This window comes from Bombus bifarius, unplaced genomic scaffold (genome assembly GCF_011952205.1).
Source record: "Bombus bifarius isolate JDL3187 unplaced genomic scaffold, Bbif_JDL3187 scf7180000007986, whole genome shotgun sequence".
NCBI lineage: Eukaryota > Metazoa > Arthropoda > Insecta > Hymenoptera > Apidae > Bombus > Bombus bifarius.
The window spans coordinates 1,554,955-1,570,213 of record NW_022884368.1 but is presented as its reverse complement, the minus strand read 5'-3'; the positions used below and the strand labels follow the sequence as shown (position 1 = coordinate 1,570,213).

Below are 15,259 nucleotides of genomic sequence, written 5' to 3'. Positions count from 1 at the left end.
GCTGATCGATCCCAGTTAAAAGGATATCGCGGACTTTGCAGAATTCTTGGACAAGGACGAGTACAGTTTCGATAGACTGGAAGATTTTTCAGTTTATCGAATATTCGCATCTTTTTTCTCGTTTTCATCGGTTAGTCGGCGGATTAGATTCTTTCAAAACGCTAATACGATAATATAAAAATTACTGTATGCAAATAAGAAAGTAAATTTACATCGAAGGTACTTGGACGTTCTACTGGAATGGTAATTGTTGTTATTTATTACAATATAATACAGAACGAACTGTGGTATGATAATAGTTGTGTTCTCATTTGCCACGAAACCGTGCAACACGGAAGAAGATAGATTGGCATAGCTTAGCCGTTTCGACGAGTAGTCGATGTAAGCCAACGCTTTGTTGATTCAACTGAATCTCCTCTCGGTCGAGTAGCCGGTCGATCCACGACGAAAACGTGTGCTGGGCCTCGTGCGCGTTTAAACGAGATTAGGACAAGGGCAAGCGGAGGGTTAAGTAGTTTCCATTGTAAGGATGCTCACGACGTGACGACGTTTCTTGCTATCTCGAGCTTACCACACTTCTGCACACATCCAGACAGCTCACGGTCACGCTTTACGTTTAACTCCCGACGCGGTAAATGTTACTTCCTCGAAAAATATAATAACGTTACTTTACAGCATAGAATCTGAAACAACTAGAACAGATAAAATTTGGAATATTTTTTTGATACGTCTGATTCGACGTAATTGTCAGGTGGAAATTTCTAGGTCGTCGTAGCTTCCTCCTAAACGAATTAGGGACCGTCGTCGGAATCATAGTTCTCACTTTTGATTTAAGATTTTTAACGCTCCTGTCGTTACGACGTTCCATATCTTCGACGATACATTCGAAGCAACTTCACATTTTTTCGTCCATGTGTAAACTGTTTAACAAAATACTAAGTTGCGAACAATTTTTAAATTACTTTAGATAAAATAATTTTTCATTCAATTAGTAGACACTTTTTCCAAAACAAAAAAGTAAGAATCACACAATGACACAAAGTTTTCAGAAAAGTAACAAATTTCAAACATTGGACGAGTTTTGTCGAAACGCGAACCAAAGTTTCCACGAGATCAAACCACCATTCTGCCCACCATCGCGCTCAGCAACACCGTCGATCATGATCACGCAGGATCGCATAAATCAGCCCAGTGCCAATAACCGGCACCTGACTGCCGTCGTAATAAAATCGAATGCCGAATACTATCGTCGCGACGCCGTGCCGCCCCGGTCCCACGCCGCCGCGCCGCCGCGCGATTTATCGTGATTCAGCGAGCAGAGAAATTGGGACACCGACCAACCGGGACACGCCCGACATTGTTACCATTTGCTTTTATGCTCGTACGCACACAGCTTGGTTATCAAGCCCGCGATCATCGACCATTCTCCACTATTGCCTGCTGACTTTTCCTACGTTTCCCTCTTCGACTGGCTTTCAAAGCGTTTGGAAACGTCGCAAAGCGTTTTCCAGCTTCGTAGAATATCTGAGCTCGAATTGTCGCAAGAAATGAACATAAACATAGAAAGAACGATTAGCGCGAATATAGAGAATTTGAAAAAGAACGTGGTGAAATCTATTTGACAGATTTATGGATGCTGGACCTTTTATTCTATCTTGTTACGAGCGAATCAAAATCGCGTAAAAATTCATCGAATCGCTGTGCCAATTAAGAAGATAACGTAAGAATGCACGGAGAAGAGAGGCGGAACGATCGTTCGTTAGTCCCAGCTTTCAGACCTCATTCGGGTCACGGAGTATCCGGTTCGAGCCGATTCGATTTAACCGGGCATACGTAAGTAAGTAATTACGCGGCCGAGCGCGCGGATTCCACGCGCGTTCGTAGAACCGCAGGATACCAATTAAACGGCGCGGCTCATATAAATCCGACCAATTGCCTGCCATGGAATATTCAAAATTTATTGGCAAAAATGTCACGTCGCGAAAAGTTAAGTCTTTCATCATCGCCGGGTCTAAGCCAAAATATTCGGCGAATGAATGTAAAATGTGAGTTTAATCGCTCACGATTCAGCCAATAATTCTTCAAGTTGGCCGAAAAGGACGCGGTGCTTAATTCTCGTAGTGAATTCGCTAAGAGAATCGTGAGCGAGCGATCTGGCTGACAAACGTTGGCAAATGTTCTCGCCAGCTGAAATTCTCGAATTCCAACCCTTGCTGCACTCTTCCTCCTTATCGTTCGCGTTCCAATTGCGCGATCTCGTATCTGGCTCGAATCTTTCGAACAATCGTTTCCGTCCCCTGACCCCATGTTCCGGTTTAGTTGAATCTCCGCCATTTTTCCTCGGCTACGCCACTTTTGTTCTACGACGAATATTCTACTGCGGTTACCGAATGAAATTCGAATCTTCCATAACTTTACGATTATTAGACGAGCGTAATCTTGAACGTAGAATAGATGGTAGTTGTTCCAGAACTGGAAATTGATAATCACGTGGGAATTTACCGGCGCAAGTTGCCAGTGGTCCACATCGAGGAAGTTTGAAACTATTCCAGCCGAAAATCCGCGTTTGAATAGTCAAATACTTTGTTCTCGCTGCTCGCAGTACACGCGTGAAGTTCTACGAGTTGACGATCGTTCGTGGAACAGGTCGTAAACGTAGCTGGCAATATCCACGGCAGAGAAGGTTACTGCATACTTCCGAGACTTTGCAACTCCCTGTCCCAAAGCAACTACGCGCAGATATTTGTCTGAAACACGGTCAAACATAAAAATATACCATTGCCTCAAACGTACAGTATATGATTATACGTACTTGGTAATTTTGTTTATTAAATCCCTGTATCATAAGAAGAATCATCTTTGTGTTTTCAAACATTCCTCCTTAATTTCAACGATATAAGAAACACGTTTGAACAGGTGTAGATATCAGGAAATCTTGGTCGTCTCGGGCAAAATCGATTAAGAGTTCGGGAGGTAAGACGTGTCGGTGAATTAATCGCGTTTGAAACCCGCCTGCACGAGTTCAGCCACTTAGGGTAACTCATCCGCACGTATCCGAGCGTTTACGTGTACACCAACGTTGTTCGCTGTTACGCGGTTACGTAAGCCGCTACGAGAAACGTCAGTCAATGAATCTTCGAAGAAACGATTTCGACGTCTCAATTTATACGGCAGAAATTTCTTAAATTTCGAGTCTATCGATAAATCAGTTCCGAAGCCGTTAATTTCATCAGATATCGCAATGAAAGAAACGTTAACATCGATCATCGGGTGATTTCACGTGTTCTCGTCCAATTCCAAATTAAATACCCAATCCAAATAGCCGGATAATAAAATCCAACGGTTGCGATATATATCAGCGCATATTTATCACGTGAATGTAATTAGCGTTCACGATGATTGAAGCGACGGAATTTCCAGTGAAACGGCGCCGAACCAACGAGAACTTGTATATTTTACTGACGCGTTAAATAATCGGCCGACCGTTCGACGTAAATTGACCAGGATTGATATTAAACATAGACCGCAACAATTGCGCAACCGATACCCTATCCCCATCGAATCTACGTTCTAATTAATTCACTCTGTCCCTTGGTTTCGTTAGGGTATTCTCGTATTTACCTGTTCTCGCTGTCGATATTGGCATGCATCGCAATTACCCTGGCCTCCCACGCTTTGCGAAACTGCTATCGGCCGCGCGCGTTGCTTTTAACGGTGTTTCCAGTCGCCACCACCACCACCACCAAGGAACGCATAATGGAAGGAGCAAACACGATTAAAATAATTAGGGATGCATGGAACTCGATGTAGTTTGTCGGACGGAAACTCGACTAAACGCGAGTCCCGATTAAACAGTTGCCGCGATTCCTCCTCGACGTGAATCGAAAGTGTCTTTGGATGTTATTACGATACGATGTTAATTTGCCTACACCGTTTCCTCCGTTGCGCGCGATTTTGATGGGAAATTTTCCCTTTTAACTGTTCGTGCCTGTTTCACGTGCGTGTTTTCACTGTTTGTGAATTGTCGACTAAAGAGCAACCGGTCGGATCAAACCGATCGCTCGATATCGCGTACCTCGAATGACTTAACGCTCGAGGTGCAGGAGGTTTAATAGATCGAGTGTTGGAACAATCCAGCACTGTATTTGCATCTGTTGTATAAACGTAAAGTGCGATGTTCTGAACACGGCGGTGGTAGGATCTTGTTGGGAGTGAAGTATTTCACCCGCACGGTACGATGTTCGATGATGAACTATCCTACTACGTTGATGATTCTCCCTATCAGCCGTTGAGTTTCGTCCGTCCATCGTCCTTTCCCGTGGTTTCTTACCTCACTTCGGAGTCATTAGGTTTACAGCTCAAGGAGGACGTGAAATTCGGAATTTCCTGAAGAAGGGAATGTGCCTATCCATAAACGGACGGCCACTCAAAATTCCGAACAGTGTCTTTTGTATTCTCGCAATTGATACAATTGCTCTCTTGGATGCTTCGATATCTTTTAGAAAAACAGTTTTATTTTTATTAAAAACGATTGCGATTGACCAAATTACGTACGTAGCTGTACGGAGAACGATCGCAGAGCAACATTTTTGCGAACGATACGAGCTGTGTTCGATTTCGCTGCGATTTGCACGAAATTGGAGGATCATATCGAACGCAATGCAAGTTAGGGTTGCAGTGTTCCGTGCCAAGTTAAGGTGCACCGGACGAAGAGTGACTGAATTTCGAGTAACCGCAAGACGCTGTCGCCAGCATCGGCGAGATTGTTCCTGCAGCGTGCAGCTGAATCAACCGATGCTTCCATGTTGACCACCAACTCGATTAATTTCGAATCAAACTTTATATTTATATATATCTGTCGTATCGATCAATCGGGAAACTAAAGAACGAAAAGTAAGAAAAGAAACGAACGGCGATTCTCAGAAAGGAGATCGGAGAATTCGAAAACACGAGTTAGAAAATTGGAACGTCGGGAAGAGACGTTGGAGATGTTGAAAAGAATCAGAGAGCGGAATCTAAGGGAGGAAGAACATTCAATGAAGAAACACGAAAGCCAAACGACAAAGCGAAGAATTGGAAAAGCAAATCGACTTGTGCTTGAAACGACGTACGAACAGCTTTTCTAGAAAGTCGACCGTAACCGCATTCTTCGATGTACTTTGTCACGTGTCCCTGTGTCCTGTTTTGGCCGGCGAAACTGCTCTTCCCACACAAAGAAACGCGCGGATTAAAGTAGCCGAATCAGCATTGGCCTTTCCCACCGACGTTCCCTTCCAATCCGCTTCCAATTCCTTCGATTTCTTTTATCCCCTTGTTATTCGGCCAAAAATATCTCTGCGGAGAATCGTCGCTTTTTCGTATAAAATAATAAAGCAACAGAGCAACCATCGCTTCGATATGGAAGAAGCTACTAAATCAGCGAAATATCGATGAACTATTGGCAGGATCGAGTAATTCTTCGCTTGACAATTCATTTAAACTTTCAATTAAACGAATTTCATCGACCATCTGAATGCAATTACCGATTTCCAGATATAGACGGAGGCAGAACGCGGTTTCACAAAGGAACTGAGAGACAAATCAGCAAGTTAATATCGACTGGCCTAGTTTTTAGATTGTTCGGACGCAACCTGTCTGTTACTTCGGCAAGCTTGTTTCGAATATCGAGCCTTTCCTAATTGCTCTATGCCCGTCGACCTCGAGATCTCCTCGCCAATCCCATTATCATATCGATCGAAGGATCCTCGTTGAAATTTTTCTCTCTCCACGGCTTACGTTTTGTCGAAAAATACGAACGTAAGTACCCAACGACGATCGTCTCGTGGAAAAACAGGGGAGCAATTCTTTTTTGTGCCTTCGTTTGGATACTCGACGCTTCGATGGCCGTTCGCGAGCGCAACTTATCTTGTTTTCTCATAACATTTCCCCTGGGCAACGAGAAGGAGGAGAAAATACGCGGCGGAAATAGGGATGTACGGTCTGTTTCCCTTCGGTAGCTTCTGTTCGCGCAAAGGAAGTTTCGAGTTCACTTTGCGTCGTAAATCGATATCGTTCCGGTCGATCACACGTCACCGAATAAAAATTCTTTAAGAGAGAGAATTCTACTTCGACCACTTCTTTTCCAAGCGACACAGTTTCGATAGAATGACCGCCGTTGTCGGTTTTCGGTTCCGGTTTCGAAGTGACGATCAAAGAAATTTTGCAGTTTTGTAAGAGAAATATAATTGGCAACAAGCAAATTGCCTAGATTTGCCGGGACAACTAACAATTTCCACGTATCTAGTCCTCTGACCGAGATTTCTCTTGACGAACTCAACTCTATGATTCTACGTAAAACCGGAGAAAATTCTCTAAATCGTAAATTCCCGTATGCAATCTCCCAAGTAAAGGTATTGTCTTAGAAATACAATTTTCCAGAAGTATAAAACTTGCTCGCTATATACCGTTTCTATCTTAAAACTATCGCCAGCCGACGCAAATATTTTACGTAAGACTACAGTCTATGGAGACGGAGAGATCGCGCGAGAAGATCGAAATCAGTGCACGATAGATTTTCCACGGTTTTCCATGTTTTAGTTCTTCGTGGAACGATACAGCCAAGACTAAGGTAAATAAATCGAGTGCAAGACGTTCGTTGAAACGTTGGATGAACGAAACGAACGTTCGCGGAATTCACGACCAGAGGCCAGATTGAAACGTGAGAGTAATTCGTTATTGCGGGTAGAAATACGTTTCCGCGGAAGTGAAGGACGTCGATTCGACGTGGAAGCACGTCGTGACGCCTCCGCAGACTCTGCTTGCCTCTACCGCATCCGATCGATCGACACGGATCAATCCGTACACGATCGGACAATTTTTCCATATAAATTTATAAATATATACGTATGTGTCTCTTGGAATAGGACAAACTCCTTTCGTTCTCTTCTTTCTTTCGTTCTTAGGTGGAGACTAATTTATGAAACACACAGAGATGGTTTGAAGTGACGAAACAAATTTTAAATCGAAAGTCTACGAGATAGCGATCGATAGGTTGACTCGTACCACTAGCACGTACCACTGGCAGACTTATATTCTGCGCGTACGTTTCAACCATAAAGTGGATCCACGACGACTGAACGATATTTCCCGGGTATCTTACGTGCTCGTGTATTCCTATTCCGTTATCGTACGATTTTCTGTCTGCGACACGGTAACACGAGAAACGTTTCACAGTTTCGTGTAAAGATAAAGCGACTCTCTGTTACTTGGGATTTTCTGGAAATGGCTGTTACGCCGCTAAGATACGAATGTTTAATGCAGCTTATGATCATGGAGCTTTAGCAAACTTGTGTTTCTTCTCCGTTTATATTTCTTATTTTTATATGATAATATAACAAGTATAATTGACTTAGTTATTTATTTCAGAAAACAACAAAGAGACAAACCTGACGATAATTCAACGTGTCATCGAGTATCGCTTAAATATTTTAGCGATTCTTATAGTTTTACTTTGTTCGGTGTGAAAAATTGAAATTGCATCCAAGTTTCGGGTTTCGTAGATTTTCCGGCTTACACGGCAAACCAGAAACAAATGGAAGTTTGTTTTCTATTCGTTTGCTATTAATCGTTGCGCGGTAGAAAGGAAAAGCCCGGATTTCGATCGAAATTCAATTTGTGATTGCGGTGGCGCGTTCGAGAGGAACAAACAGAAAAAATAACGGGGAAAAAAAACATATAGCAGTGAAAAAGTCAATCTCCAGATACAGACTAACTGGGAATCTGTCAGTTTGCTTCCCTCTCGACGCCTATTAAAACTTTTTAACCGAAGCGTTCTCGCTTTCACCCTCCTATTTCTATTAAAACTTTCTCCACTTTCTATTGCACAGATATTCAGATCAACGGGCAGACAAGCTTCGAGACGATTTAACTACTAACTTTACTCTATCGCTATTGTTTCCTCCATAATACGTTCGTTGCAGTACGAGAGATCGTTGGCGCGAACTGTCACTCCACTAGCACGAACTGTGTACAGACGAGTTTAATACAGTTGAGTTTATCTGAAATATAAAAACGGCTCGGGGAAAGTCGGAATAGGCGCGCAGACCACTTGGAGAAGAAATACGTGTTTATTTGGCAAAATTCCATTACAGACTGACCGATAGAAAAATGGCTCAAGTTAGGTACGTTGCTGGTGTGGGTAAACGTTCGAATTTCCTGACTTGGTATTTTCTCGAAATAAAGAGGGTGGAGAGAATAAGTAATCGATGAAGGCATGTTCCGAGGAAGCGGAAAGTCTAACCCCCGAAGCGACCGCGCGCGTGTCCGACTAACAGCCCGCAGACGATAAATTAATAAAGCGTGGTGAGTTCGAGGAAAGGTAGAAAAGACACGCTAATTCCAAAAAATCCGCCTTGTTAGATTTTCCTCGGTTATACACGGTCGTCGATCACTTAAGCTATTTCTAAAGACACGGTAGGTTTATCGTCTTATCGTTACGCTGCAACGTCGTTTATATTCCAGTCTTCATTCTTCAGGGAAAATCTTTTCTAAATCGTCCGTGGTCCTTTCTTCTTCCATACGAATCGCCAAATAAACTAGGTGGAAATCTATTACTATACTTTTAATATTTAAATGTGTCATATTACGATATCAGGTAACGTTGATCGACTACTAGACATTTCTTTCAGACTTCGCCGTGATAAACCACAGAGAGAGAATTACAGAATGTTTTTCTGTTTTCAGGCGATGGCGGCGGCACCGGCGGAGATGGCGACTCCATGGTGGGCGGCGGTAATTCCGAGAAGAAGACGGAATACGAGACGAATCTCTTCCTCTATAGCGTAAGCAAATACATTTCACTTCGATCCAGTAGCACTTCTATCGTCGACGACGTTAAGCTTCTACATTAAAATCACGACCATATAAACCGATGCTTGAAACTCAATTGAAATTGCTTTACAAGGCACGATCTAAGAAATGCTTGCATAGTTTTAAGTCCGAAGCGATAGCGGAAATGGCAAAACGCGAAGTATCGGGAGTTGAATTTGTAATTGAAATTGGTTACGCGAACAATAGCGATGGTAGTTGAACAGATAAGAAAACTGGGACGACGAAGGTTCCGACTATCTTCTCTCGAAAGAAGGGTCCTTCGTTAAAACGCAAAGGAAGGAGGAAGAGAGAGAAAGAGAGAGAGAGCGAGCGGGAGGGTTGGATTCACTGGAGTGTGCAATTCGCTTAATTGTCGTTCAACGACCAAGCAACCCACGAATGGATTCCTCCACGGTGGCGCATCTTGTTTTATTCTTCGAAACATTGTCCTTCGTCGGCGGTTTTTATTTTTCTTTTGTTCGTTCCCCCTCTGACGAGCCCCTTTCCTACCTGAGTGTCTCGAGCTTCTTTTTCTTACCGTAATCTCTATTCCCGCGAGCGGTCTCACGCTCGCTTTAATTTCCTTGCTAAATTCTCGCTTCTGTCGAATTATTTTCTTGCCTTTCACCAGACAAAAGGACGACGGTGAATTTTTCCATAAGAAAGCGGAAAAAGAACCGATTCGACTGTAACACGCTCAAGTTCTCGATACTTGGTATATCAAGCAGACTCTTCGTCGCTTTTTCGTTTCGCTTCTTCGACAAAGCAGAGGTAGACGAAGGGGGCAGAGACGAGAAGCGGCAACGAGAGAGAGAGATGCAGAGGAAATCAGCAACGATAAGGCTGGTCTGGTCGCAGATAGTTTCGACCGACAGGGAAAGAAAAAGAGAGAGAGAGAGAGAACTATTGCAGCAAGAAGAGAAACGGATAATTGGATATTCAGGAATCGAGGTCGAAGCCAAACCGCGCGCGAGTTTCAGTCTATGAGAAGACTACGATACGGCCAAAGGGAACACGTTAATTAACCGACTATAGACGACGAGTGCCACGCGTTTCCATCCTCCGCTGCGTCATTCCGGATCTACCTTTTCTCCCTTCCGTTTTCTTGCTGCATCTCCGCCTGTCAGAATGCGCTCGTTACGTAACATTGCACCTGGATTCTTGGTCGGTTCAAGGACTGCGCTTGAAAGCGATCCAACCGCGTTGCCGTTTAAACGAAAGGCTCGTCGTGCGCATTCTTTTGGCCTTTCGAATGCTTCAGCGATTGCGACTAATATTATTGGGATTTAATGGTTTTCATCGATCCTTTTCAATTTGTAAAAAAAATGATAATAAAACGCTTTGAGAGGGTGAATCTTTGATTACTTATAATTGGAAATGAAGAAATCTCTCGTTAATTCTGTTGACTTGGAATTTTATATCGTTCGACATTGTGCCGCAAAAGATGTCATGCATAAATTCAAAAGGTCGATACGTCGTTAATTCGGAGAGAAATCCTCCGTTTTGCTTCCTACAAATTCGTACTATTAATCTTCCATCCATCGATCTATTTAGATTTGTCCCCCGTCTTATCGATTATCGATTCCTCGCGGGCTAACAATTAATTAATGGTATCGCTTAGATAGGATGCTAATTGGATTAGAAACAGGTGAGAAACTTGGTCGAAACTCGCTACACTTTGACGCAAACATAAATCGAATCCTACAGCGCCTTATCGCGCGTTCCCGCTCGATGAGCTTCCCTGGTTAGACTGGTAACATCGTGTCGATGCAGAAAGCGACTTTTCGCCGTAAAGCAGCTCGTTGAAATTCGGACCAGGAGAACCGCGTGGAAATTAGAAGCAACATTTTGCAAAACTTTACCGAGAGAAATAATTTTCGTCCGAGAAGTTTCTTCCGAGCGAATGCTTACTTTGAAGTTGTTCGTTGAAGAAACACGTTAATTTTTCATTGTTTATACTCGCTTTAGCAAGAGCTTTTTCTTCCTCGAGAACTAATTATTCTTTGCTGAATATTCAGGAGAATTGCCGAGGAATTTCAATGAAAGTTCCTCTGTGATTACAAAGCGTTTGACGACAAGATTCCTACGAAATAAAAATTCGTGCGATACTGCGTGAATTGCATTTTATAGGAAATATTTTCCGACGGTCGGAAATCTAGCGGATTTTTCCTTTTGCCAATGAATTAAGTCTCGTTGATCAATTAATTAAACACGTTGAGTGATTAATCCGCAAACAGTATCATCGCCAGTCCAATTAAAACGACCGTTCGGTATATTTATCGACTTTTTTCCGTCTGGACGGGATGAAATTTCCTCCCAGTATCGTCTTTCCTCTGTCACACTGAATATTTATAATCCGGTATCTTCTTTTAACCGCTCCTCGACCTGTTTTCCTGCTAACGAAGACAAACCAGACGACGTGATAACGAATGTTGGAGACTTTCACTCTTTCGAAACATTAATAACTTCGAAAGTTTGAAAACTGTACGACTTCATAAAGTTAAAAGCTTTCTTTTCTACTTACGGACACCCTTAGAAACGTAAAAGCCAATGTATTGCAATTTATCAATTTATAGAATTATATAACGCTTATAATGAAACTTAACGTCGTAGGTAGAATAGATAGTACGAGCTCAGCCAATTGCCTGAAAGCAAATTGTTCGATTCTTCAAATTACCATTGTAAAGTATGAACGTTTACGAAACAAAGTAGTAGAAAAGTAGGCGCCTGATCAGACCGACTTAAATATATCAGCCAGCTTTCTTCTCGGTTCTTAATATCTTTTTAACTCTAAATTGGAATCATAGATCTAAACTGAATCGTTATTTATTTTTGAAATAGAAGCTTTATTAATAGAAGCTTTAATTAACGCTTTATATTTTATACGACAGGGATCGTAAATGAATTTATCACGTAAGATATTGCAGAGTATAAATTAAAATGGGCTCACCTTCGTGTTGGAAATATTAGAGATAATGTTCTGTCTGAATCTCATAGCCTGTTACGGCCAGCTTATGTTTCCAAGAAATTGGGCTGCCTGTGTATCAGGTGGAAACAGTTTCAAAGCGATCCAATTAACCAGATGTTTCACGCTAGCCTGACCATTATCGGGGCTTTTAATATGCTTGAACTTAAGCTGTTCAAATTGTGCATTCTCCCCTAGATGTTACAGCGTACTCTCTGAAAATCTGACCATTTTTATATCATTCTCCTAAATTTGACGTCGATAAGGAACAAGATACTATAAACCGATTTTCTTCCTTTCAGGAAGAGATGGAAGTCCGCCCTCGAATCTCTACGCTCCTCACCCGCCTGTCGGATTACAGCAACACGATTCCAGCTGCAACCGATCCGGACGCCAAACCTTCGCCTGTTCAAAGTGGAGCACGAATGGGTACCTTGATCGGTGTCTTTTTGCCCTGCATCCAAAATATCTTCGGTGTTATTCTCTTCATTCGTTTGACTTGGGTCGTTGGGACGGCAGGCGCCATTCAAGGTTTCTTCATCGTGCTATGTTGTTGCTGCGTGGTGGGTATCGATAGAACGGCGACGGAGCTTTCTTTAATTATATACGATGTTTATATTTCTCTGTCCACGTAGACAATGCTGACCGCCATCAGCATGAGTGCCATCGCGACCAATGGTGTGGTACCAGCCGGAGGATCCTACTTCATGATATCCAGAAGTTTAGGACCAGAATTTGGTGGTGCTGTGGGAATGCTCTTCTACACGGGTACCACCTTAGCTGCTGCCATGTACATTATCGGTGCTGTTGAAATTGTCTTGGTAAATTTATAATTCTTCCCTTTGGGATTCAGAAACTCTCAACACGAAAGAGTGTTAATTGATCGTGTTAGGAACTTATCGAAATGCAAAGGATTAAAATTTCCCTCTAGCAACCACAAAATAGGATTCCGTTTCATCTTATCGCTTTCTCATACACTTTAACCAAAAATCTCTCTACCAACTGAAAGTAAACGCTTCGTCTGTCGTAGACTTACATGGCGCCGTCGCTCAGTATATTCGGTGACTTCACCAAAGACCCAAGCATCATGTATAATAACTTCCGAGTATACGGGACGTGTCTACTTATAGTAATGGGCACCATCGTGTTCATCGGCGTCAAGTTCGTCAACAAGTTCGCCACGGTCGCCCTAGCCTGCGTTATCCTCTCCATCGTGGCCGTCTATGTCGGCTTATTCTACAACATCTACGGCAACGAGTCCCTCAAGTACATAGACATACAATTAATCCTCGTTGCGCCAAATTCCCTTCCAAACAACTTCACCAACGTTCTTGTCTGCATTCCAGGATGTGTATTCTTGGCAAGAGGTTGTTAAAGGATATCAATGTACTGACCGAATGCAATAAAAACGTCAGCGGAGTTCTTCATCAAATTTACTGTGGAAACAGCACTACCAAGTGTGATCCTTACTACGTGGAAAATAATGTGACTATCGTGAATGGGATTCGCGGGTTGGCCAGTGGTGTATTTTTAGGTAGGCACCTTCGAACATGATCTTCCAGTGACCTGCAAATGGTGGATTATATTAAGCATATTGGTTTTATGGCGTTTAGAGAACATATGGAACAGTTTCCAAGACGAAGGCCAATTGATTGCCTATGGAAAAGATCCCAAGGACATGGACCAAATGGCTACGTCTTCGTATAACCAGATCCAGGTCGATCTTACCACTACCTTCACCATTCTCATCGGTATCTTCTTCCCTTCGGTCACAGGCAAGTTGTAACGAAGTTTCCTATCGTTTCTAGGAATCTTGCAACATCGAAGATTGAACACCAACGTGACTAAAGCGTTTAGTTACTGTTATATGTTGTTCACAGGAATCATGGCTGGTTCCAATAGATCGGGTGACCTCGCAGACGCTCAGAAATCTATTCCCATCGGCACTATTTGCGCCATTTTGACAACCTCGACAGTGTACCTGTCCAGTGTCCTGCTTTTTGCCGGTACGGTAGATAACCTTCTACTTCGAGACAAGTTTGGACAAAGTATCGGTGGCAAACTGGTGGTAGCGAACATGGCCTGGCCCAATCAGTGGGTCATCTTGATCGGCTCCTTCTTATCCACCCTCGGTGCTGGTCTCCAATCTTTAACAGGCGCTCCGCGATTGCTTCAAGCCATTGCCAAGGATAGTATCATTCCTTTCTTGACTCCCTTCGCCACCAGCTCGAGTCGCGGAGAACCTACGAGAGCTCTGCTATTGACGATCATCATCTGTCAGTGTGGCATTCTCCTTGGCAACGTCGACTACTTGGCTCCCTTGCTATCCATGTTCTTCCTGATGTGTTACGGCTTCGTGAACCTGGCCTGCGCTCTACAGACTCTTCTCAGAACACCAAATTGGAGACCAAGATTTAAGTACTACCACTGGAGTCTTTCATTCCTCGGTCTGTCCCTCTGTATCGCCATCATGTTCATGACCAGCTGGTACTATGCTTTATTGGCCATGGGAATGGCTGGGTGCATTTACAAATATATCGAATACTGCGGCGCTGAAAAGGAATGGGGTGACGGGATCCGTGGTCTGGCTCTATCCGCCGCTCGTTATTCTCTTTTAAGATTAGAAGAAGGACCACCTCATACGAAGAACTGGCGGCCACAGATTCTCATCTTGGCCAAACTGACGGATGATCTGGTGCCCAAGTATCGCAAGTTATTCGCGTTTGCCAGTCAGCTGAAGGCTGGTAAAGGTCTCACGATCTGCGTCAGCTGCATTGGCGGAGATTACATTCAAAACACTGGTAGGATTCTGGCTGCAAAGGTGAATCTGCGCAAAACGATGGGAGAGGAGAAGGTGAAAGGATTCGTGGACGTATTGGTTGTCAGGGACGTTGTCGATGGACTTAGTTCTTTGATCCAAACGACTGGATTGGGTGGAATGAAGCCTAATACCGTAATCCTTGGCTGGCCCTATCGCTGGAAGCAGTCGCAGGAGGAAAGGAATTGGAGGGGATTCTTGCAGACCGTCAGAGCAGTCGCGGCAGCCAGGATGGCTCTTTTGGTGCCTAAAGGAATTAACTTCTTCCCTGACTCGACGGAGAAAGTGGTGGGAAATATCGATGTCTGGTGGATCGTTCACGATGGTGGTCTCTTGATGTTGTTACCGTTCCTGCTGAAGCAACATCGCACATGGAAGAATTGCAAAATGAGGATTTTCACCGTAGCACAGATGGAGGATAATTCTATTCAGATGAAGAAAGACTTGAAGAAGTTCCTATACGATTTGAGGATCGAAGCTGAGGTGGAGATCGTTGAGATGGTGAGTTGTGTATCTTAACCCTTCTTAATACTCTTTTGATTAATCGTCGATAGAGAGTTCGATGGAACAAAGTTGTCTAAGTCCATCGTTCGAAAGAACCAAATGCGGAAACGAATATGGCGACTCTA

The 15,259-nt window shown here is 43.3% G+C and overlaps 1 protein-coding gene across 7 annotated transcripts in view; it reads left to right on the top strand.

Annotated features, from left to right (window-relative positions):
• LOC117204986 (solute carrier family 12 member 4) overlaps window positions 1-15,259 on the top strand; it is a 97,410-nt gene that overhangs the window by 78,628 nt on the left and 3,523 nt on the right. For all 7 annotated transcript variants that reach the window (XM_033442953.1, XM_033442951.1, XM_033442952.1 and 4 more), the window contains 7 exons: window positions 8,722-8,819; window positions 12,115-12,375; window positions 12,448-12,633; window positions 12,843-13,078; window positions 13,159-13,346; window positions 13,426-13,587; window positions 13,693-15,131. In XM_033442953.1, coding sequence (XP_033298844.1) covers window positions 8,722-8,819; window positions 12,115-12,375; window positions 12,448-12,633; window positions 12,843-13,078; window positions 13,159-13,346; window positions 13,426-13,587; window positions 13,693-15,131 — 2,570 coding nt within the window. The remainder of the gene's footprint in view (window positions 1-8,721; window positions 8,820-12,114; window positions 12,376-12,447; window positions 12,634-12,842; window positions 13,079-13,158; window positions 13,347-13,425; window positions 13,588-13,692; window positions 15,132-15,259) is intronic.